This window comes from Emydura macquarii, unplaced genomic scaffold (assembly GCF_026122565.2).
Source record: "Emydura macquarii macquarii isolate MOO-44397 ecotype Brisbane River unplaced genomic scaffold, CSIRO-AGI_Emac_v2 contig_3305, whole genome shotgun sequence".
In the NCBI taxonomy this organism is placed as follows: domain Eukaryota; kingdom Metazoa; phylum Chordata; order Testudines; family Chelidae; genus Emydura; species Emydura macquarii.
The window spans coordinates 2365021-2390672 of NW_027133442.1; the positions used below are offsets into that span (position 1 = coordinate 2365021).

At 46.0% G+C, this 25652-nt stretch overlaps 1 protein-coding gene across 1 annotated transcript; it reads right to left on the reverse strand.

Annotated features, from left to right (window-relative positions):
* Nucleotides 1-393: 393 nt before the first annotated feature.
* On the reverse strand, nucleotides 394-23450 carry MALL (mal, T cell differentiation protein like). Its single transcript, XM_067532827.1, has 4 exons — nucleotides 23317-23450; nucleotides 5386-5553; nucleotides 2663-2800; nucleotides 394-1875 (listed from the first exon to the last, which is right to left on the reverse strand). Exons 1-4 carry the CDS (start codon nucleotides 23422-23424, stop codon nucleotides 1813-1815), a joined length of 477 nt encoding a protein of 158 aa, XP_067388928.1. The 5' UTR covers nucleotides 23425-23450; the 3' UTR covers nucleotides 394-1812.
* Between the last annotated feature and the right edge of the window lie 2202 nt (nucleotides 23451-25652).

The window sequence follows — 25652 nt, forward strand, 5'->3', positions numbered from 1 at the left end:
ATGCTGCCCAGGGCAGGTGGAGGGTCTGGGGCTCCCCCCAGCAGCCCTCCCTGCCTATCAATGGCAGTTTTGCTAAAGTAACACATGCAGAATTTGGCTTCAGCTTCTAGTGTCCACGGCAGGGGTGAGAGGTTGTCCATGGCCTGTGGCACGTGTTAGTCCAGACTAAATTATCACAGCAGTCCCTTCTGGCCTTGGAACCTCTGTATCTATCACCCTCCATTCCCTGCCATCCCTCCCTCAGCAGGGAATAGTATCGGGGGTCGGTTGTGCTCCATGGTCACAGCCCCAGGGATGACAGGAAGTACAGTCATGCCTGGTACGTGTGCAGAGGCACAAATGAAGGCTGCTGATGTCTTCCTTCACGGAGGAGCTGGCCCACCTCAGCTCACCATGACTGAGGGTACGTCTACACTGCAGTTAAAAAACCACACACCTAGCCCGTGCCAGCTGACTCAGACTCCTGGGGCTCAGGCAGCTGGGCTGTTTATCTGCAGTGTAGACTTAGAGGCTCGGGCTGGAGCTGGAACTCCTGGCTACCTCCCATGGCGCAGGGTCCTAGAGCCGTGAAGTCTACAGTACAATTAAACAGTCCCTTGGCTCAAGCCCTGCAAGCCAAAAGTCAGCACACAGGTGTCTAATTGCAGTGTAGATAGGCCCTAGCTGTCTTATTGAAGATCCCCAGTGCATTGTGGGATTTATGGCAATTCCCCTGCAACTTGCATAACACAATCTACCACCAGCAAGTAAAGTGCTGAGCCATGGATGCCGCTTTCATCCCACAATCGTGACACTCACATTTTTGTAGATAACAGATGCCTGCTTGTGAGATTGCTTATTAATAATGACTGTGATTAATACTCACATGCCATTCCAGTGCCTTTCCTCTGAGGATCTCAAAGTACTTAGGAACAATAATTAGGGTATCTTCACAACCGCCTGAAAGGCTGGGAATTGCCATCTGGCTGTTTGCTTCCATTTACAGTTATCTCCTTTGGGCACCGGGGTCTCCACTTAGGGCAAATTGTGAGGTCACACTGGCCAATACCTCTGTATGGAAAATTAGAGTCCTGGCTTCATAAAACAAGACTCTGACCATGCAGTGAAATCCTGGCCCCACTGACATCAGTGGGAATTTGGCCATTGACTTCAGTGGGGCCAGGACTTCACCCCAAAAGCATAAATGGGACTGAAGTGGAATATAGCTCTGGTACTGGCTCTCTGCACAAGGATGAATTGCAACATAGGAAGCAGATGCTGGAGACTGGGCCAGCTAGTCACGGAGATGACTGGTGTTTCACTACACAAGGAGATGTGCAAACTAGCTCAGAGGAGCCATAGTTATAATCATACTGGAATGACAGAGAAACTTAACTAAAACAACAATACATAACAAAGCAGCTGTCATAAGAAAACAAAGAGACCTTTATATTGTCCAATAAGTTATTTCATGCAACCGCTGCCCCCAGAATACGTGATCAAACAGCCAGACATGACCAAAAGCTGATACATCGCGATGTGTGGGGAAGAGAAGGTGTCAGTATTATGTGTAGGGTTACTTGAACTAGCTTTTCCCCAACCTATACTGTTTCCAGTCAGAAAATACACAATATTGTATACAAATTAAGATTTCAATACAGATTTATAAAACAAATCTCCTTTAAAATTAAAATACGCATTGCCTAGCTCCAAATGACCTAAATGTACACTGAATTCTGTTCTTAATCCAATTAAACCATTGTTTTAGGTACACAAAGTCCAGATGTCACTTGTTCCATGTTTCTGTCCACCCAACTTCTTTTACTGCAGTCTTCAATGGTAGTAGACGTGGAAGGCATGTAAAATATACAGTAGAGTAGTGATAAAAGCAAAGAACTGAAAGGAAAAATGGAAAGAACATTATTGGGTGATGAAATTACTCTACAGATTTCAGCCTGATGATGATCTATGTGCTTCTTGACCCCACCAATGTCCTTTCTTCCTTAAAATGATTCAGCCAATTAATGAATAAAATCTCAAACCCTAACCATGGGAAAGCCCAAGGGCAAAGTTGACTGAAAGTCAGAATTTTCTGTTTTTCCTGTCTGCATTTGTGAGGAAAAGGCAAACTATCAAAATTTCACAGACCAAAAAGTTCCAAAAAATATTCATTCAGAAATGTTGAAACATTTTGTCTTGGTGCATGCGCCTGAGCCGCCACTGTGCCCCATGGGAGTTTTAGTTCAGGTGCTTCGTGCCCCCACTTTCCTATGTGGGCTGGGCTCCCTGGCTGGAGGACATTTCCCTTGTTAAACTGCGGTCATGGGATCCTATGATACCCTACTGCTGTTCAGCCAGAGGGGAGATTGTGGCACATTATGGGAGAAACAATCTGGCCAGGAAGCCCATCAGGGAGAATAAAGCCATGAGGCTTCCAAATACAACTCCATCAAGCACCATGGCAGCTCAGGCAGACAGATTAAATGTCACACTGATATGAAACTAAATGGTTCAGTTCGGTTTGACAAACCAAACTGTTTCAATTTGTGGTGACCTGACCTGAAATATTTTGTTTGATTTTTCCAACAAAAACTGAAAAATTTCAGCAACGTTGAAATTATACAGGAAATAGCAGTGCCCACAAGAAACTGTGGCTAACCAATACTCTAAGCATTCAACTTACTGTGGCAGCGACATTGAGCTGATAGTAAAGAGGAATATAGTTTACATTCACTTCAGTCTCCGAACGGATTGTTGCATTAGCTTGTAAGACCGCAGCGCTCATATAGAAAATTGCAGTGGCTCCATGATAAAGACTATCCTTCAAAACAAGAGACAGAAGAGGAAGGTTGGTGATGTTGAAATACACATTCAGCTCCTCATTTACAAAACAGCTATACTCCCAGCTTAGCAGCACAGCCATGTCCCTTCAGCTAGCCAATGTCTGGTTTTCAGTTCTACAAAAGTGACAAGGATGAGGTCTGCATGACTCAAAAACAGCTGGAACAATTTTTCCTCAAGTTTTCAACACCACAACTAATTCTCCTTTGCACTGGGACCAGGTATGTGACGACCGGTCAAGCCCAAGAGGAAGCTTTCTGAAAGTCACAAGCAACTTAAAAGAGTTGCTTTAGAATGAAAGTGTCTTCCCAGAGGTTAGAGTCAGTGATGCCACAATATTAATAAGCAAAAAAAATACATTAATGGCATGTTACGTTTGCACAATTAAAATCACAAAAAGTTAGAAAAGGCCCAAGTTAAGGTTCAACAGCATCAACTCACTTGTATATTTTATTGTATATATTTACTATACATCTGCTTATATGACTTACATCATCTGAACACACCCTCAAAACAATTAGCTTAACCTCATAACATCCCCATAAGGCAGGGAGGTATTATAAAGCCAATTTACAGATGGGAAGCAGAGAGACATACAGCAGGCCACCAAGGAACTCTGTAGCAGAGCCAAGAACTAAACCCAGTTCTCCTGATCTCATGCCTTAATCACCGCACCAACTGTCCTCTTGAGTTTGGCATTTCAAAGGCAACATGTTAGGCTATGCATTTATCCAGCAGGAAACAAGAATGGAAAATGCTGCATACGTTCAACGTGGCTGAGGTGTTGCTGCTATAGCTGGAAATCCTGCATGTCCAACTTGAGATAAGCAGGATAGATGGGGCATTGCACATTCCTACCATTTCTGCTGCTCTTGTCTGGGCACAGAGGGAGTTTTCTCCAAGACTGGATTAAGTACAGTTGCCCATCAGGTTACATTGGGATGGCTTATTTTGCAACAGAAGAAGAATGAAACTTTCTTTTAAGCAATACCTTATGTGGCAAAGCTTTTCCTCTACCTTGGTGGGCCCAGCGCTTCCTTCTAGCAGTAGGTCAGGGAACTGTTTCACCCTTTAGTGTTCTTCCAATCTCTAGTGGTGGGGGAGAGTAATACAGCTGCTCCCTGCAGGCTCCCAGTCCTGTCTCCGGTTCTCACAGGCCCTTGCCTCTTCACTGGGGCTCTTGCCCCTCCAGTGAATAGCCGATAAGGGGTGGGGGGCCCCCAGTTCCACCCTCAACTCTGGGCCCCAACTCAGGGACCCTACAAGTAGCAGCCTCATGTTGTGGCTTGAAGAAAACTGCTAGCTTCCCTGGGTTACTGCCCCATGCCCCTTGACTTAATGTCCACAGCCTGCTCAGACAGGGACCCTTCCTGGCCTCTTTGCCAGGGGAATCTCTTAACTCCTGACAGCCCCACTGGACATGGTAGTGCCAAACCAAATGTCCTGTTCAATCGCTCCCTTCTGGCAGGGTCTCTTCCCTTAGGTTGCCAGGCCCAGGAAAGTCCTTTGCCCTTTTTGGGCAAGGTTTTTCCCTCCCCCAGTCTTTATACCTGCAAGGATCTCTCCTGCCAGTGTTCTGCTCCTTCTCCTAAACCCTCCTGACTTTTGACAACATCTTCCCTGCTCAAACACTCTCTGATAGCTCTCCTCACTCCAGCCACAGCCTTTCTCTGGAGGGAAGGCTTTTAACAAGTCCTGGGTGGGGCCTTGATTGGCTTCAGGTGCAGTAATTAACCTGGAATAACCCCTGCTTAGCTACCAGGGGAAAAGGGACTTGCTGAGCTTGGGGCTATATATTGGCCTTCTTGCACTCTCTGCTAGCCATCCGGTCTGACCCTGTCACACTTAGAATTTGCAGACAAATCAACATCGCAAACCGTCTGAAATCACAGAGTCCAGGCTATTGTTGTTCTATTATCACAGCAGTAGCACCTCAGAGCTCCAGTTTTATCATGCCGCTATCTTCAGCTGTTTTTGCTCTACCCTGCTCAAGAGGACATGGCTAGAGTTTTTGCATTATTTTCTTTTCTCCTTTCTCTCTCCCATAATTTAAAAACAACTAAAAAGATTTTGTTCAAACTTCAAAAAAAAAAAAAAAAAATTACCCCATTTCAGCCCAAATGATAAGCTTTGAGCATGTGAAACTAAATTATAATGAAAACTCTTTTGCAGCCTTAACTACACCGGGGCACCCCACAGCCCTATATTAACCAACTGATTTTGTAGCTCTGAAGGAAGCACCGACAGGTTTGAACCCAACAACACAGGGTTCAGGTGGTCCTGCATCTTGCTTTTTTTCTATATTCTAGTTGAATTGCATCAGTTTCACATGCAATGTTAGAAGAAATGAAAAAAGAACCAGTAAGAACATCGCAGAATGACCTGGGACAATTCCATCTGCCGGACCCTTTGTGTGAAAAGATCAGAAAGTGCAGAACATATGGACATTCAATTCTGAAGCCAACTTTCTGCTTGATCAGTGAGACCTGAAACTGAAAGGCAGCCGCAGGAATAAGAATAGCCACCACCGAGAGCAACACCCGGAATAATTGATTGTGTTCTTACCACTATTTTCCACGAGTTACTGTTTTGGTGAAATCCAAACACGTAACACAGCAGGAACATCAGGGAGAAGATAAATGAACTCAGCGAGACGTACATAACCCATCCCTGCAGCAGAGGGAAATACACTGTGGTGGCAGCCACAAGGATCCAGACCCAGCAACCAAATATCTGCCAAAAACAAAATGAGAAATGCAATGAACTTTATTTAGGGCATCAGTTTCACTCTTGTTCATACATGGCATTTCTCATCATCTTGGTTGCCTCAATATTAAGGAACAATACGCCAGGCCCAGGTCTGTACTCATTATTGTTTGTATGATAGCAGTGCCTACAGTCACACCAGTGTCTAGGCCCTGTAGACACAGCTGGTAAATTATAGCCCCTGTTCCAAAGATCTTACGCCTGGGAGAAGAGTATTGGAATGACCCTGTGCAGAGGAGCCTTTATAGAGCTAAGCATTGTTGGCATTATAACTCTTGCCCATTTCCAACCTGAGAAGCAAGTCAAAGCTTGGGACACTGGAGATGTTCCAGTTGGGAGTAGAAATTGGTGCGAGTCAGGTATTTCTTTGGTAGAGTTTTGTTTATTTACAAAGATTGTTCAAAATCCCATGTCTCTGAATGCAGAAGGAACCAAAACAGCAGGAAATGGCTTCTTTTGCTCACAACACCAAGAATACACTTTTCAGCCTCCATGCTGGAACCAAAAAACCTCTCCTTGGGTTTCTTCCAGGGTCAGACACCAGGCTTTCAGTTGTTCCTTCTGGCTGCCTGCCAATCTCTGATTTCTCCCAATTTCTTTCTCTGTGTTCCTTCTTCCCCCCATACATCTGGTCACAGTAGAACCCCCTCTCCACATGGTGCTATAGTTTCTGGGCAAACTCCATTATGCCGTGTTTTTGGCGTGGCCCTTTAAGTGTTTCTTACAACTATCTTAAGTGAGTGATAGGTGACTTCACACATCAGTGTGCACATAACTCAACCAGAACAAGGTTTCATCCAGCTCATGATGTACCAATGTGAAGGGCTAGATTGTAACATTGCAATCCAGCCAGAGTAAGGAGCAGCACACAGCTGCACTGTCCCATGTGTATAGTCCGGTTCCTGCTTCCCCCTTGCTCCAGAGGGAATTTATCCGTGCTGACCTTTCCACTGGCCCAATTATTCCAAGGGTTAATTACTTTCACCATTACAAATTTACACCTTATTTCCAGTCTGAATTTGTCTATCTTCAACTTCCAGCCACTGAATCATGTTAGACCTTTCTCTGCTACATTGAAGAGCCCGTTATAAAATATTTGTTCCCCATCTAGATACTTATAGACTGTCATCAAGTCACTTATACTTCTCTTTGTTACGATAAATAGATTGAGCTCCTTGAGTCTATCACTATAAGGCATGTTTTCTAACCTTCTAATGGTTCTTGTGGCTCTTCGGTGACCCCTCTCCACTTTGTCAACATCCTTCTTGAATTGTGGGCACAGAATTCCTGCAGTGGTCACACCAATGCCAAATACAGAGGTAAGATAACCTCTCTACTCCCACTCAAGATTCCCCTGTTTATGCATTACAGGATCACATAGGGTGACCAGATAGCAAGTGTGAAAAATCAGGATATGGGGTGGGAGGTAATAGATGCATATATAAGCCAAAAGCCTGAATATCAGGACTGTCCCTATAAAATTGGGAAATCTGGTTACCCTAGATCACATTACCCCTTTCGGCCACAGCATCCCAGTGGTAGCTCCTGTTCAGCTGATTATCCACCATGACCCTCAAATCTTTTTCCGAGTCACTGCTTCCAACAATAGAATACCCCATCCTGTGAGTATGAACTACATTCTTTGTTCCTGATTGCATCAGGTCCAGTAAGAGTTGACTCAAGTCTTCAACCAAAACTCAAACAAGATACATTTTATTTCAGCCACAAGTTATTGGACTCAATAATGTTCACATACATAGCAGAGCAGAATAATTCTCTCCATGGCAGGAATCACTGGGTAAGATTCTCTGACCTACAATACACAGGGATCAGAGTAGATGGTCACAGGGGTCCCTGCTGGCCTTAAAAATCTATGAAAAAAACAGATACAATCCTTTTTCAAGATCCAAATCTTGTCTGGTTAACTTTAAAATTATGACTTGCCATTTTCATGCATCTTTTTGCACTTTCTACTTCTAGAAGTAGATCAAATCTACAGGACCAAATGTGCCTGGGCTGAAATACCAAGGAAAAGGCACAAAAGCATTCTGATCAGAAACATCAGCAATCTCACAAGCAATCAATTCTCCACAAGATTTCCAGCAAACTTGGCAGATTCAAGAAGTTTGGATAAGCATCTAGCCTTTTGGGTCCTTACCCCAAATGGGTCCTCTACAATTCATCATTGGTGTATGTTACTCTGTGATCAAAATCCAGCCTGTCAGATTTTTGAAATATCCTTGCTGAACTCATAGATATGAATGCAAGGAATTTCTCAAGTGAAAACCAGCAGGAGATCTATAATGTCTGCTGAGCAAGAAGAGGAATTGGAACGGAGTCACAAAATACCAGGCAATGGCATATACTGTAGAGCAAAAACTTGCAAAGGTTCCTTCCCATGCTACTTTTCTTGGCTGATATCACCCCAGTAAGAGACTGTGGAGAGGAATTTTATTAAGGAAGCAAGTAGAAATAGAGCATGTAGAAACACGGACAAAATTCACGCCAAAGTGTAGGTTGTATTTCCACTCTCCCACTATATATACAAAGTTAGATCCTAAGATTGGCAGACTTCAACAGATGAATGGAGATAAACAAAAGGTACTGAAGGACTTTGATCACATTCAAGGCTGGATCTTGCTCCTGTTGAAGTCTGTAGCAATTTTGTCAAGGATTTCAAATGGTGCTGCTGGGAACTACGTATGTTGGAAGAGCAGGTCATTTTTTTAGATGGCTCAACATGGACTTAGAAATCATTTGTTAGATATTCATATTTTCAAAACTTGTCCAGCATGCCTAGCTTCCTGAATACTAGATCTGGCTGGACGTGGCCTCCAAAGTTCAGAGTACATTAGTCACAATACTTAATGCATGACTGGAGTGTTTATCTACTACATTATTGCAATATATTATTTATATTACTGTAGCAGTTAAAAGCCCTAGTCATGGACCAGGCCCCTGTTGTGCTAGGCTCTGGACAAACACAGAACAAGGAGATGGTCTGTGCTCCACAGCCCTCACAGCGATGAGAACAGTGGTCCAAGAACCTGTACAGCATAGCATAGACAAGAATATGGCTTAGAGAAGTAGCAATGACATTTGAACCCGAGGGGAATTCAATATTGTGACATATAATGCTAAACCAGGCCATTTTCAAGCGACATTGTTTTCATTGTGAAAGAAGGCAAACCAAAGTCTTGTGAAATTTCCTGAAAACGCCCATTTGGAAGTGCGGAAGAAAGGTGGAGGGTTATGAAAACGGGCAAAAATTTTCTGTATTTGCACACAGCTCTGTTCCGTACACTCGTGAGTTTGCAATGGTCGACTCTGTAGCATGCTGGATAATGCTACATCCCCTAATAATCACTGTCCTATCTACAGCTCTGTCCACAGACCCAGTGGCCTGGTGGTTCAGTTCCAATGAGAGCACTTCGTTCTGTTGCCAAGTGGTGGATAATTGTAGTTATGGCTGTGCCATTTGTGATGGGCGGCTGGGATGATGGATCCCGACCCCGTGCACTCTTTCCCTCTGTGAGTGAACTGAGCCCCAAGAATAGTCAACAACAAACAACACAGTGCAGGAGACATTGTTCACATCTACAGGGCTCAAGTTCACTCCCTCAGCTTTCATTTCTTCTACCAGTAGGGTATTCAACGTCCCATTCAAAGCCAGTTGTGTTCCTGACATCCATCCCTGTCACTACCATTGAAAGTCACAAGTGCCAGGGGTCCATCCAGCTCCCGTGGAAGCTAAGGGAAAGCCTCCCGTCAAGCGCTGGATTGGGCTCATGCTAGGCGTGAGGAGGATGCAGTGCTTCTGAGTACCTCTCCTAGTATGTGGTCTTTGATTCCTGTGGTGACCGCTCATCTGCCTGTGCACGTCAAGAGAGAATGGGCTTCCAGCATTGCGTCTGGGCAGAAGAAGAATGCTGCCCTTGCGAAATAGTGCTAATATTGTTCTAATTCTGGCCAACTAGGGTGTCGCACTCTGGTATGCACAGGCAGCAAAGATGGGACCATTTATTTATTTGTTAGCTGTGACAGGCAATTTAGAGGGGCTAATTGTACTTTTCAAGCAGTCAAAACCACTTGACCTTCATCTTTGTGCTGCACAATCCACCTTGAGGCACTGAGTAACTGCTCAGAAATGCTGCGCCCTTCGTATCTTACTACTCCCATAACACACTCTGCCTCCTGACCTCTCTGTCTTCCACACCCACTTTTCCTGCACCCTTCCTCTCTGCTCTCCACCCCACTCCACCCACTACTGCAGCAAACTCAACAGAGTCAAGCAGATTCTTTTCATTTTTCAGATGTGAGCAAATCAGTCACTTCATCCTTTGTTTATTTGTATGCAACTTTAGCTAATGCCAGGAGTCATAATGACCCAATTGCACGCAGTAAAACTTGGCCTATAAACCTTTGATGACTATATTGAGTCTAAGGGTTAATTTATGAACTCTGGATGCCAAGAGATCCTAGACCATAATTATTTAGGAACTTTCATATGGAAAAGGAGGGAAAGGTCTGAATTCAGATACACTTCGTTCCTTACGAAAGGTGTAAAGGTCTAGGATAAAGCCTCAAGAACAGTATCAAACTGGGAGGTGGTTAACATGCATATGTGTTGGCCTTCTATTCTATAGGCTGCTATATGAAGGATAAAATTAAATGGAAGAAAAGAAATAGAAATAATAATCTACCACCAACCCGAGCTTACCAGGTGTCACCGGTCTTCCACACGGAGACCCTCATATGTTTAAAATACTCCAAATTCTCCCGCAGTGGCTGTTTGTGTTGGTCACCGTTTCATGCCTGTCAGTTCTCAGATGGACTCTCTCTCCCTAGATCAGGGCTATTATTTTTGTGTAGTTTCAAGTCCTGTGTTTGCTAAGGCCTGCGAACCAGGTTGTGTCAATCTGAGTGCCTCCTCCCACAAGTTGAGAACCTCTGCAGTAAAGTACACTGCCTTCCATTATTCCTCACGCTCATTGTTCTCTTGCTGTCCAGGGTTGTACATGCAACACTGGCATTTCCTCACTTTTGAGTGCTTGGCTTTGTGACCGTCACATTCTTTTAACGTCGCCTTTGCTAGTTTTGTCTGTAATATTACATTGCAAGGAGCAGGGGAGTTAGTTAGTTGTGTTATACTGCTGCTACAAAAGCACAGAGAAAGCAAAATACATCAAAAGACTTGCTGCCTGTATTGTTTCAGCATTAGTGACCCCCATTGTCTTTACTTCCTTCAGGATGCATCCTTTATCTTACCCAAATAGCCACGAACACAATCTCTAGCAAGCTCATAAAGACATATAACATTTAGGGGTCACTCCACTGTATCCAGTAGAGTTACACTAGCGTCAAAGAGGTATGTGAGATCTAGATCGTCTTCTTTGATGAATAACCAACAAGAGACTGGTCCAATGTACTCAGTGGAAAGATTCCCATTGACTTCATTGGGCTTTGGATCGGAGAGTCTTATAGCTTTGTGAAACTTGCAGTTACACTTCGTAGGTGCTCAAGAGAGCATTTTTTTTTTGTTTTCCGTCCACAAGCTACTCTTTGGAATGGGGGTTAAAACATCAAAGTGAAAACATCAGAGTGAAACCCAAATCAAAACTGCAGTCACCAGGGTGGGATCCCATTGAAAGGAACCTCCTGAGCTGGTTTAGGTTCACTAGGGGTGCTCACAAACCCTAGCAAAGCTTCCAGTGGACTTGGTCTGAATCTTCAATTTCTGATAAAACCAAAAAACAGGCGCACATCAGCACAGCTCTAGTAACCATACTGCATGAGCTTAAGGAGGGTTGTCTGCCTGGGTGCTTCCCAAGCCCTCATTCTTTTGGGAAAACAGAAAAAAATTGCTGGATGTGAAACAGATTGTGGGTCTTCCCACGTAACACCTACAGGATTTTGTACCACTGGTTACCACAGTGCACACCCCGTTCCTCTGAACCATGTTTGCCAAAGCTCTCTGGTCAGATACTGCTTCTACTCCCCTTGTCACAGCCTGTGTTTAAAGACAAAGAACAGACCTGATGATTTTTGGAAACATTCTGCTACAAGTGAAAAATTAGAAATAATGCAAACTACGACCTGCAAAATCAGCAGAACCTGTTGAAGCAGGAAGGCAATGATGAAGCAGGGCATGTGTCAGATGTGACTCTGAAGTCAACCAACAAGGATGAAATAGGTCACAAGTGAGAGAAAAATATATGGAAGGTCCCAGAAGAGGTTTTCCGACAAGGAAGTGTAGTTAGAAGTTTGATGAGATTCAGTAGGCCTTGTATTGCAGAGGGAACAGCACAATGTAATGGGATTCACAGGGAGATCTCTGGACAATTCATTTAAAGCAATTACCAGGAGCCCTATAACCAACTCCTCTTTATTAAGTGGATCAGGCATTATTTGGATATACAGCAAAGCAACCAGAATTTCTGAGACCAACACCTGGAAGGGGGAGCCTGTGGGAGATACCAGCAGAACCATCTTGATAGCTAGGAACCTCCATGACAGATGGAAAACATTAGTCACTGGGCAAGCCACAGAACTTGTATGCAATGTAGTTGTAGCCATGTCTATCCCAGAATATTAGAGAGATAAGGCGTGGGAGGGAATATCTTTTATTCGACCAACTTCTGTTGGTGAGAGAGATAAGCTTTCGAGCTACACAGAGCTCTTCTTCAGGGCTGGGAAAGGTACTTCATCTTGCATTTAGCTGTGATGCTGGGAGTACCTTTCCCAGACCTGAAGAGCTCTGTGGGGTGCTAAAGCTTGTCTCTCACCCCCAGAAATTGGTCCACTAAAAGATATTCCCTCATCCATCTTGTCTTTCTAAGCCACAGAACTAACATTTCTTGAGTAGCTTTTTCCATTGGAACTGGTACCTCCAAATCTTCAGGCCTAGCGGTTCCAATGGAAAGAGATATGGCTCGGTACTGTACCCTGCAGATGTCCCAAAGATAATATTTCTAGTGGGATTTTTCCTCTCACAACCACACAGAGCTGAGGCAAGAAGCTGACTCAAGGATTCCAAACCAACCACAGCTTCTCGTTGCAACTAATGGACAGCCAGATGACCAAGCTGTTATGCATTCGAGTCTTGCAATTAGAAAAACTAGTACAATTCAGAGCTACTTAACAGACTGATACACATTGAACTTCAAAGACAGCATGATAGTGTAAATGGAAGAAATGTGGAGTTTAAAGGGGGAGATGTAAAGAAATGCTAAATGGTACATATGATACTGTTCAGCCCGTTGGTGGCACTGTGTGTAAAAGGTCTTATTGAAACGACCCTCAACCATAACTAGAGGCTCTTACGATGACCGCATCTGGTGTGTATAAGCAAGCTCTGTAGCCAGTCCACATCTGGCACAGAAGAACATGGCAGGTGTGCGTGCCCTCAACGAGGGGCATGACCCAAATGCTACTGCAAGCTGGCAACCCCTGGCTGGCGGGCAGCCCCCTGGATAATGTGTGCTGCTGAGCACTGAGGACTGTGCCAGCTACGCTGAATAATCAAGAAGGCCACTATAAGGAAGCTAAACCACAGCCTGTCAGTGGGTGGGGGCTGTCTCCTCCATACACACTGAACTGCCGGCTACATCTGGTGCAGGAAATGGGTGTCTCTGGCTAGCAGTGAAGATCTCACTCACTACAAGAAACGTAAAACAGCTTTAGATCCTTTCGTTCAGCAAATGTGTTGCTTTTCTTACATCTCTTTTTTAGAAGAACCAATACTGAGATAAAAAAACGAGAGTTCTGTAGCACTTTAAAGGCTAACAAATTTAATTTCTGCAGGCATAAGCTTTCGTGGGCTGCAACCCACTGAGATGTGGCTCCGAGATCATGAGATGGTGCCAGCAAATGCTGGGTCTTCAGGGTCCTTACTTGACAGGTTCCTTACTTGATAGCATGACACTTGAGGGAAAGGAACCTAGCAATTTTCTTCCTCTGCTCTCTGGATGAGTTTCTCAGGTATTTCATTCCAGCCAAGTCACCTTTTATAGCCAGTATCTGACACCCACCCACTTCCTCTTCATAGTGGAGTAGATGCCTGCTACCCAGAAAAACAACACATCTGAGCTTGTTTTCTGCACCACTGTAACTCCATTGACTTCAATAGCTACTCCTGATTTACACAAGGGCGTGGCATCAGAATCAAGCCCAAATTATTCACCTATGAGGTGATACGTGTCCCTGCTGAAGTCCACGGGGGTTTTGCCATTGATTTCAATTGAGCTAGGATTCCACCCACGGTGTGTGACTGCCCTGCGAATACTCAAACCCTTTATCTTGTACAAGCATTTCACAGGTAATGCTCCATGCAGGGTTGGCATGGTAATGCTGACAACCAAAACATCACCGTCTCTCCCGCTCTTTGAATGTTTGTTTCTAGCAAAGCTGCTCCGCTCAATGACGTAAACGAAATACATACTTTTCAAAGGTGTTCCCAGACCCACCCTGAGCTATAAAAGCAGTTCGAAGGAAAATATGACATTAAACTTTTCACCCTCTGCCACTGTTGCATTTTAATTTCAGTTTACTCGGTGCTCTCCTTCCATTGCCAGCAACAAAGCCAGAAGCAAACTGAAGAGAGGCGCTAACCAAACTCCCATGAGCAATCAGACAGGTTTTTCAGGGAGAGCAGGAGGAGAAAGAAACCCATTTCATCTTTAAAAATATTAAATTCAGAAATACAATAGCTCACCTTAACTACAGATCTGTGGCTAAAGCAGACTTATATTGATCTCAAAGGAGCACTGAGACTTTCATTAGGACAATAGTGACATGGGAAGGGAAATGTTACAGCTGTCATGTTTCTGGGATCTGGCTTTGATTGCCTTCTTTTTCGGTACTGTCCCAACATACTGCTTCTCCGTATTTGGATCTTGGCAAGGCAATGTTTCAGCCATTCTGAGGATGTGGTTTGGAGATGATTTGCACCTGCAGAGTTATAGGTAAACTGTCAGCACTGCTGACAGAGAGATACTGATGATCTTTAGGAAAACTTTTCAAAGATTATACTGGAAAGTCAGCGGAGACAGGACCTTTCAAACGCTCAGTTCGTAACTGTCAGCCTAGACCATGAAAGTTTCAAATTTCTTCTTCTCCTTAGAAAAGAGATTTTCTGTTTTTCCCGGGGGCTGACTGGGATGTCCATAGCCCTGACAGAGCCATAGAGATCCCCCATTTATTCACCCCACAGCTGCAGAGTCCCATATCACAGCCTTATTTTCAGAGGTGTGAACACCTGCAGCTCCCACAGTTTTCCCGTGAAGCATAGTTGCCAAGGCGTCAAGTGAGGCGAAACACACAGAGATAATACATGGCCTCAACCTGTCACCTCTCTTCTTTCAGTGCCCCCCAACATGCTTTATCCAACCCCCCGCTTTCTCTCAGCAACTCCAGTTGCCAGCAGAGTCCTCCCGCTTTCTTCTCCAGAATGGAAGCACACTTGCACTGCACACCTCTGGGCCTTACTAGTTTTCATGCAGAAACAACCCTTCTCCACACACGCACACTTTCTCTGCCTCAGCAGCACATCTGTTTGTTGTACCCCTAGTAGCTGTTTACTAGGGTGAGTGGGCCCTGGCTTATACCTTCTAATTCTAAGCAAAGGTGGATTTCTAGTGGGTAAAAGCGCAAGGCTGGGAGTTGGATGTGGGTTCAATACTTAGCCCTCCCATAGACACAGACTATCTGTGTGACCTTGGGCAAATCACTTAATCTTTTTTTGCCTCAGGTCCCCAACTGTACAGTGGGGTTAACTGCACTTCCCTGCCTTACAAGCATATTACAAATCTTCAGTCAGTAAATATTTAAGAAGTGCCTTGGCTGGAAAATGCTGTAGAAGGGCACGGTAAGATTATTATCAGTGCCACCTCTTCATAAAGTATATTCTTCTCAACCCACACACAGCGCCTTCAAAACAAGTCGGTTTTTTGAGCCACTGCTTTACCCTCTGTTGGCAGAAGGTGTTTCAGGGAGGCATGCGTAAGAAAGGAGTGCTCTCATGCATATCACTGACCAGATAGCAGGCTTGCAGGCGGGCTGTCCGGGATTTCAAACCAATAAATCCTACAATCAGTGCGTTTGCAATGATGAGCTAACCTGTCACTACAGGAGCCTGTTCTCAGCCATAATGCTAAGGACAGGCCCTGCCCTCGTGGAAGGGGAAGCTCCATAGAGAGGATGGCCAAACAACATGCATGTCACAGAAGAGAGACTTAGAGAGTCCAGCTGATGCGCCAGGTTATTTCCATTCTTTTGCAATCAGCCTGCAGGAGCTGGATGAGGAGGAAAGGAGCAATTCTTCCCTCCCCACTGATCCCCACCCTTACAGTCCCCTCTGCATTGTCCCTAGCCCCGCAGTCAAGGTGTTTGTGAGTGCTGGTCAAGGCACCACACCCCTACAGGCAAGCGCCACTCCAACTGTTAGAGCCACGTGGGCACCTACCAGCCTGGGTTCACCCAGCAAGAACACTCACGTGCCGGGGGGGACAGGCTCACCCAGGGCCCAAGCATAATTTTTTCAGGCCCAGTACAAACTTGTAACACAGGCCCACGCCCTCACATATACCACAGTCCCTCATCCCATACACACAATCTCAAGACCATGGAAAATGCTTTCCTCATGGTAATGGGGGTTGCAGCCTGGGCCAGGCCTCCCAAAGCCTTCAGGGCTCCAGTGCTGAGTGGTTGTCCTCCCTGCCATCCTCTGACCAGGCCGGGCCTCCCGGTGACTCTGCCTCTCCTGCAGCCAGCAGTTCTCATCAGCTTTCCCACACCCTGCCTGGCCTCTGGTTGCCTCTAGCTGCAGTGGGATCACCCAGACCCCCTCCTTCCTGCTCTGCTTTGACCCTTTCTTACAAGCTTCTCTTCCCGGTGAAGCTTGTCACCGAGGCCTAACACAGCCCTTTCCTTCCCCGGGTTGGATTCCTGGAGCTCCAGGAGGGCCAGAGCTGCCTCTCCCTCTCCTCGTACCTGAGTCTCTGCCCCAAACACGGCACTTCATCTTCCTGGGCACGCTGCATGGCATTTTATCCTCTGCTGGCCAGATGCTGATTCATGACCCAGTGTCTTCCCTCATCTCCTTCTAGGGTGAGATTGTCTCAGTAACAAGCCTGCCTCTTCACTACAGTTTGGTTTTTCCAGACGGACGCTGGCCAGTTCTGTGAATCAGGCTGCAGGCACCTGGCACTGCAACACAGCCATTGGTTGTGGTGGGCTCTGGTGGCTGTTAGCCCAGTGGGCATTTGGAGATCTTATGCAGGTTTGCGGCACTCTCCCAGTGTATGACAATCCCCCCAAAAACTAAGTTAAACTGGAGTGTTCCATTTGAGAGGCCTTGCGCGTACCACTCCCGTTTACACCCTCAGAAGGGGCAGGTCGTGTGGCTTACCAGTCTGCATAACAAGGAAGCTAGTCTGTGCAGACTGCAATATGCTGGAGGAGACAGGACCAGGGAGCAGTGGAATTGTCCAAACTGACTGCTTCTATGATCAGCATCAGACAACACACTGACACTGAGAACTCTCTGGAAAGTCTTCATTTTCTTCAGGTCCAGGACTAGACCCAGGTCACCTGTCACCCTAGGGGCCAAGGACCTGCCCAAGGACCTGGGGCCCAAACTACCTGCTGCTTCTGTCTATGGCAACATAACATAAAAAGACACGTCTCCACCACATCTTGGACTTGAATGGTAATGTCCGTTTTCTACAGACGGTTCAATCTGAATGGGATGGAGTAGGGAGACTAAAATTAAAAAATCAATAATCACCTAATGCAGCACTTTGTTACTTAAAATGGGTATGTAGTTGCTTAAAGTATAGGCAGAGCTGGTATTACCTATAGTTACGGTGTCCCACCACTTTCCATTTCTCTGTGTTCAATTGCTTATAATTTTGCCAAACTTTGACAGTTTGGCTGAAATTTCTCATGCTAGGTATCTGCCCCAGGCTGAATTTTTTGGAAAGTTTCAGCAAACATGGGTCAGCTGTTTCCAAAAATGAGATTAGGGGGAAATACATTGTTTTGCCCCAATTCCTACAACCATTTTGTTGAGATGCTCTAGCATCTCTTTCCTTTGGATCGGGGACTTGAAATATGGCAAAGGGCAAAGAGGAGTCGGGCTGGTGTCAGAGATGTGTCTTTTGCCATTCCTGGGGGAAAAAAACAAACACTCACATCTGGTCAAATGATAAGCCTCTGAAAAAAATCGCAGTTTGCACATGCTCACCAGAGATGTGTTGGTTTGGCAGCTAAAATCTCTGAAGTTTCTGCCTGCACTGAGCATGCTCCATTTTAGGGCTGACTTCTCCCTGCAGGATGCTTTGGATGCATGCACAGGAACTGAGATTAGAGAGGTCTCACCTGAGCTCTCCATGCTGGTGTCCAAACCACATGGAGGCAGAATTAATCTGACCTGAATTACAGAGGGGACAAGAAATGGACCTGGAGACAGTGGACGGAGAGCCCCAGGATTTCTGTGTGATGCTGGGCAAGTCACTGAAACCAAATCTTGCACAGGTGACTACTAATTGTGTGTTCCTCATTTTCTAGGTGCCTGACTTGAGACCGTGAGGTCTGGTTTGCAGAAGGGCTGAGTACTCACGGCTGCAACTGAAGTCACTGGCAGCTGGGCATGAACATAGAAAGTGCTTTGTAAGATACTTAGTACTCTAAAAAAGCACGTGATCATGTAATTAAAGACTATCGTAACAAATACACACATAGGGGCTAAATTAATGTTGCACGGACACCCTTGATTCTGGCATTTCCTAACTTCGGAGTCCTTGGTCTTTAGCCTTACTGTTTTTTTGATGTAGGTTTTTGTGTGTGTGTCATTACACATTTCGGGCCTGAGCCAACTCCCACTGAAGTCAACGAAAAGAATCCAACAGGAGTGGGATCTGGGTACGTCTACAGTGCAGCGGGGAGCGAATCTCCCATTCCCGGTTGGGCAGGGTCACACTAGCTCCACTCAATTGAGTGTGCTAAAAATAGCCAGGTAGCTATTGCAGCACAGGCAGCGACTGAGACGAGCCGCCCAAACCCATGCCTGTCCAACCCACTGACTCTGAGCGTGGGTGGCTAGACTAAGCTGCCGCACATGCCACAATGTCCACATGCTGCTATTTTTAGCAAGTTAGATTGAGCAGCGCTAGCGCGCGGCCGTCTACCCGGGCTGGGCAGTTCACGCCCAGCTGTAGTGTAGACATACCCTTAGGTAGCTAATCCTAGGCACCCAAGCTTGAAAACTGGACAAGGTATTGCAAGGCCTGTAATATCCTGTGTTATCGAGAGATCCCTGCACTATCAAGGCACAACAAGATGCCCTAAGGCAGAGTAGTGCCTAGACTGCTATGTTTGCCAGCCTTTTCCAGTTTCAATCAACTGTTTTACCATCCCTCATTTTTGTATTTTACTTTCTCTGTGCTTGTGTAGCAGCAGCATAACACAACTAATGAACACCCTTGCCCCTGTGCTGTAATAGTACAGACAAAACCACCAAAAGCTATGGTAAGAACATGAAGGTCGCCACGCCAAGCACTCAAAAGTGAGGAAATGCCAGCGTTGCGTGTGCGGCCCAGGATGGCAAGAGAATGATGAGCATGAGAAATAATGGAAAGCGGTGTGCTTTACTGCTGGGGTTCTCAATCTTTTAGGGCGCAGCCACTTTTTGTGACTGCTGCCAGCCAGTAAATAGGCAGGGGGTGTGAGTGTTGGCTTCTGCCCCTGGGGGCGAAGGGCCAGGGGGTTTGGGTCCTCCCATCAGGGGAGTGAGGGTTGGATCCTCCCTCTGGTGTGTGGGAGGCCAGGAGGGAATCAGGAAGGAGAGGCTGTAGCGCCCATCCCTCACACCCTGCAGCAGTGGCTCCTGTCGTTCTGGTCCCGAAGAGATGACTGGGCTTGGCTCCCCACTCCAGGCATTGCAACCTCCAAGGTCTCAGCACCGCTTGAGTTTGGCCCCCCCCCGAATTTGGATGAGAGACATGGCAACCTGGTGGATGGGGCCACAGCACCACTCACTCAGATTTGGCCCCGCGAGCCCCTCTGTCATCATGATGGCCCCCGAGCTTGTAATGATCAGAGCAAGGGGCCAAGCCCAGCCTGCCCCGCAGGACCAGAGCTGCAGCAGCCCCACACGTCTCTTGGAAACATTCTGGTGACCCAGTTTTAGGCCATGATCCCAGGTTGAGAAACCCTCCAGCCCCATCCCCACCTCCATCCTGATCCTTCCAAGCACCTACTCCCTCTGCTCCTTTCCCCACCCTTCTTCCAAAATCCTGTCTTCTTCAGCCCCTCCTACACCCCTCCCCTGAGCTTCTACCCTGTTCCAATGCCCCAAGCCCTCAAGCCAGCCCCCGTCTCTCTCTCCCCAGTCCCCCTCTGCTCATATCCGCTCTTATCCCCTGGTTCCTGCTACTGTTCTGTCCTCACACGGCTGCTCCCTATCCCTGCCAGGCACCTCCTCCTCTGTGCCATATGAACTCCAGCAACGAGGGCCCAGAGAACACATTAGTGCTGCCTCCTTGCTCTCAGTTCTGGCACCTGGTGCCACAGTCACCTCCAGCAGCCAGGAAGGAGGAGTATTTGTAGGAAAAGTCCTGCTCAGCTCCAACATTCCCAGGATAGTACATGCTCAGTCGCTTTGTGGGGAGGGTGCATGTATGGTCCAATCACACACAGGAGCTGTGAGGGGACAGAGCATGCTCAGCGCCAGTGGAAGCTTTGGAGAATTTAGCTGCCAAACTCTAACAATTCTGAACCTGTATGAACTGCAGTTCTCAGGGGCTCATAATCTGGCTATTGCTGGCAGATTTTCATAGGGATGGCAATAGGCACATCCCTGACACCAGGGTGATGCCCCCTGCCATGTTTCAAATCCCTGCTTGAAAGCATGGAGTACTAGAGCTTCTCAGCAAAATAGCTCTCTATATTTTTTTTTAATATGGTCATAACTATGTATTTTTTCCTACCCTCATTTTTGGAAAGGGCGGAATTTTTTCAGCTAAAACATTCCCATAAAAATCAGCCTGAGGCAAACACCAAGCATGGAAAAACTCAGCCGAATGGTTTGGCAAAGTTATTAACAACTGAACAGGGTCTTATAGTCAAAAGTGTTAGGCAACCTTAACTATAAGCACGGATAGCAGCTCCACCTACAATCCCATATTTAATGCTTTACAAATGTGAAATAGGGGTGCTAGGAAGTTTTGATGTGGCACAGTGATCATGTTATAGCAGCTCAAAAGAAATCATTGTGATGTGTCCATGTGGGCTCCTTTTATTGTACATAAAGTGTAATACCCTCTAATATTATGGGTCTGTTACTGGGTATTATTTTCTCTCCCACACATACATGCTCTCTCTCTCTCTCCCTCTTCAACTCCATTGGGCCCAGTTCAGATCTCACACCAGTATAAACTGGGAGAAACTCCACTGAAGGCAGTGGAAGCAACATCAGTTTAAAATTGTTGAGAGGAGAAGTGAACTCATTGACTTTAGCCAAAGTCACTCACTTGTGGTTTATGTCTTATGTTCCTAAAAGCTCATGCTTCAAGGTTTCATCTGGCCACTAGCAGGGGTCAGGAAGGGATTCCCCCCCCAGTGTATTCTGGGAAGTTTTTTCTATCTCCTTCCTCTGAAGAATCAGAGTTGGCCACAGCTGGAAATGGGTACCTGGACAGGGAGGGCCACAACTCTGAGGTGGCACCAAGCATTCTCTCTCTCAAGTGCTGGGCTGATTGGTTCTTGCTCACATGCTCAGAGTCTAACTGGTCGCCATATGTGGGGGTCAGGAAGGAATTTCCCCCTCGGTCAGATTGGCCGTGACCTTGGGGTTTTTTGCCCTGCCTCTGCAGCATGGAGTGCGGGTTACTTGCCAAGGTCATCTCACTTAATCGTTTCTCTGCCACTGCACTGGTGCACCTGACTCCCTGCTATTCTCTGCCTGAGGCACAGTCTAGGCTCCTGTGGTCTCTACTTCTTTGGTCTCATTTCGGTTGTTGGATTTAGTGTGCAGGGGCCGGGTGATGTTGGCAGCCTGTTGTATACAAGAGATCAAGGCTTTCTGGCCACAGTTACTCCTGTTCTATAGCAGTGTGAGAGGAATATCAGGCCTTATCCATATGCACAATAAGCATGTGTGATGGGTTGTGACTTAAGCTTCTCTCTTCCTGTGTCTCAAAATGAGGATGCCTCCTAAATATGTATACAATACATAACGTGACATTTTAAAACCTCAGAGACAGCAGTTGTTGTGTATACAGAGCACTGGCGGAAGAGCTCTTCGTTTAGAGATACCTTCTTCTCATCTCCAGGAAAGGAGATCCAATCAAGGGATAAATCTTAAGATATTCACCCTCCCGCTCTCAACAATATACAGTGTTTGTAAATTTTGGGCAGTTCAGGTCATTTAAAATAATTATACACGTGTCCAAAGTCACTAGTTCATACTACAAGAAGCGTAACCCTTGCCTCCATTGAGACTGAGCAGCAAAGAAGTATCTAAAATGAAAGATATCACGTGCCACAAAGACAGGCCTTTCATCATTTACATCAGTGATACTAAGACGAACCGCACGTGGCTCTTTAATGTATCTCCTGGGGCTCTTTGCAGCACATGATATTAAAACATCATGTGGTTTAATTGTTAGCAAATGTAAGTTATTAATAACATAGTAAAAGCATCCTGATCAGTTAACCAATTGTAGTTGATGAAATAATAATACTTGGTCAGTTCTTTTACTGTGAGAATATATACACGAAGTATTTCCCCGGTCATACCGTTAAATATGAATCTATAGTACTATAGTAAATGGAACAATGAATTCACACAACTGTAGCTCTCTTGGGTAACGTTGATCACTAATTTGGCTCCTGCCCCACTGAGGTCTGAGTATCACTTGATTTACATGCTCTTTTATCTGTAGTGTGCTCATGGTTCTACAATTAGCACTCAGTTTCAGCACAAGTCCAATTATAAAGACAAAATGCTGAAGTTTATAATGGAAATGTCAGCTTATCTTTTATATGGCTGTGTGACTGTGAAGCTGCAATTAACAAATATGCCAAATAAGTATACAAGAGAGAGATCTGCATGAGTGATGCAGGCTGTATGTGATGGATGTAATGACTATGAACAGACCTTAATAAGTGTATTGTATATCAAAGTACAGCTTCAATTACATAATCTTACTAGTCATACTGGAATACATGTACAGGACTCTGGACTCAGGAATATTAAGAAAATCACTTGCGTATGACAAAAGCCAACTGTGTGTCTACAACCTTTGATCCCCCCAGAAAACTTCAAAAAAGACAGAGAAATACAGCTCTGAAGAAGAAAATGACGGACACTTCTCGAATTTCTCATCTCTGCCTTAATAAAAAGATAAAACAACTTCTCCACCATGCAAGTATGAGAAGCTATTTACAGTGCTTTAGATGGCTTTACATAGCCCTCCTGGGATGAATCAGGAACCTGTACATTATTTTGGTTGACTCAAGTCCTGAGACAGACCTTATGATTTTAACGTAAGCAACTGCAGAAGTAAACCTTTCACCACATATCTTTCGTCTTACCACAGTAGCTTTATGTGCTAGGTCTGGATTTCCGCCCCTCTCCCCTCCCCCCCATACACATCAATTTGAAATAGCCTTTAATTTTTGCCATAACAATCAAACAAACAAACCAGCAAAATCATTCAGTATACTTACTAGCTCTGGTACGATAAAAGCATATGGCACTGTTCTAAATACTTCTGCTCCAGATGGTATGTCAGCTTCTATGTGGGTAACAGGTGGAGGGAGGCCTTTTGCTGCCATCTCTTCTCTTCTCGGATGGCTAGAGGTTCAGCGCGCTACCCTGGGTTATCTATACCACACCACTGGCATGCACAGCTTAAAGTACTATCCCCTGACACGCCCATCTGGACGTAGTCAGTAAAACCCATTTCCAGTCTAGCAGGTCTTTCCACTCCGTGCAGCCAAAAGAATCATTAACTACTCTTTGGCTAATTAAATGTCTTACAAAGGGCACCGGTGAGGCGAGTACATTCTTTGGAAAGTGAATAAGAGTGTGTGTGACAAAGTGGGAATTATTTGTAATATTTTTATGATTCCTATGTGTGCCTCAGTTTCCTCCAACAGCTTGCACAGCTACCTGGCAGGGAGGGGGAAGATTAACTCTGCTGTCAGGGCAGAACACAAGACATAACGGGTGTATCACTTAGCTGTCTGGGCCATTAAAGAACAAGCTGAAACCGACCCAGATCAACAGAGGATCCAGCAAGACAAAGACACCCAATGTCTGAACAATCTACATCTAACAGCAGGAAAACCTGCCAGCCAGGACATGTGACCTGAGCTGAAGCACGAACAGGGAAAAGTGTTAGGTGATGGGGAAAAGAGCTGCCCACTGGAGGGTCTCAGAAGCAATCACATGGGTGGACAAAAGGGACAAGAGAAGGAGCCAGAGGGGGAGACCATCACAGCTTGGCTAGCGCCTCATGGCACTGGTTTGACAGGGATGGACAACAAAAGCAGAACTTCTGCCTCTCAGTCTGTGCTGACCCAAGGACTTTCATATTCTGTAGCCCAGCGACTAATAAATGGTGACCTTGTTTTGAAAAGGCTGCCCGCGTCGCTGTGAATGCTCACGGAGAGAATTGCGCCCTGGTGGGACACAGTACAAAACTCCTGCAGGATTCCCACTTTGCTGAATTCGCTGCAGGGAGCCACAGAGACAGGGATCCCAAGTGCCAAAAGCCCAGTCTCAGAGGCCACAGGCCTGCCCCCAGGGGAAACTGTGTGGGTCCTTGGGGTCCAGCGTATTAAAGGGGTCACTCCCCGGAGACTGTTCACAGGCTGGGGCACAGACCAGATCCTGGCCCCCCAGGACAGTGTGTACTTACGCACACCTATGTACACACCAGGGGCCCCGATGAGTTCTGTTGCAAACTGGCAATGCCACACCAGTGCGTAATCAATGCCTAAATCTTCTCAAAGGTTTTACTGCCTCTCAGAAAAGAACAACAAAAAATTAGAGAGGGAAAAGATGTATTTGGAAACCCAGTGCATCACCCTGCCAGGGCAGGAAAGTTCCCAAAGTCCCAAGTACTTGGTCTTCCACAGCTCCCCTTGAGAAATTATTTCATGCAAGTCTTCTCCCTCGTACTACCATAAATAACTGTTCTCCCTCTTTGGTGTTTCCAATCTGTTAACTCCCCCACCCCTGCACATTACAGGACATCTACATCACAGATTAAGGTCTGATTGCAGGGTAGGTTGGCAGAGCCACGCCAGTTGTAATGTAGATGGCACAGGTAGCGGTGATAATGAGGATATTGCAATATGGGTATCAGCACAGGCTAGCTGCCCCAGTATAAGCCTGCCAAGGACCCTAGGTACATAGGCTGCTGGCCCATGCCAGGGTCCACACCACCATGTCTTCACTGCTATTGTTACCCACGCTAGCAAGATTAAAGTTGGCCCTGGCATGTCTACCTATGTGCTACAGTCACACCTTCGTTTGCAGTGCAGACATACCCTTGGACATTGCTTACCTGATATGTAGGACATGCACAAAAGCCGATGTTAAAAGAACATTATTAAGGTTGTGACGTCGAGGACTCAAAAGTTAGGAAATGCCAGAGTCAAGGGTGCCTGTGGAACGTTCCAATTCTTGCCCCATCGCCTCCAACCCATCCCTGTCCCAGTCCTGTCTCTGCCCCACCCTAGTCTTCATTCCAGTCTCCTTCTCCTTACCTGGCTAGTCCCAGTCTCCATTCCTCAGGCTTCTCATCCTAGCCTCATTGTCCTTGCCCAGCACATACTAGTCCCATCCCGTCCCAGGCTCTCCTACTCCCAGTCTCAGTTTCCTTGTCTAGCCAGTACCAAATCCTTCCCTTCTGCATGCATCCGGGCAGAGTTCCTCTGGGCCGCATCCGCTGACTCCTTGACTACCTTTGAGGAGCAGTGGGTGCTGCCTGGGGTTCTCTGCTCGCTGTCCCGATCAGGTTCCCTCCGTTTAAGCCCTTTGACTCTCACACCCA

Bases quoted from the DNA above. Each gene is read 5' to 3' on its own strand.
- MALL (XM_067532827.1), bottom strand. From the start codon at position 23,424: ATGGCAGCAAAAGGCCTCCCTCCACCTGTTACCCACATAGAAGCTGAC. The intron at 2,801-5,385 runs GTAAGAACACAA...CTTGTTTTGAAG, and splicing joins GTAACTCGTGGAAAATAGTG to GATAGTCTTTATCATGGAGC. The intron at 1,876-2,662 runs GTAAGTTGAATG...TTTTCCTTTCAG, and splicing joins AGCTCAATGTCGCTGCCACA to TTCTTTGCTTTTATCACTAC.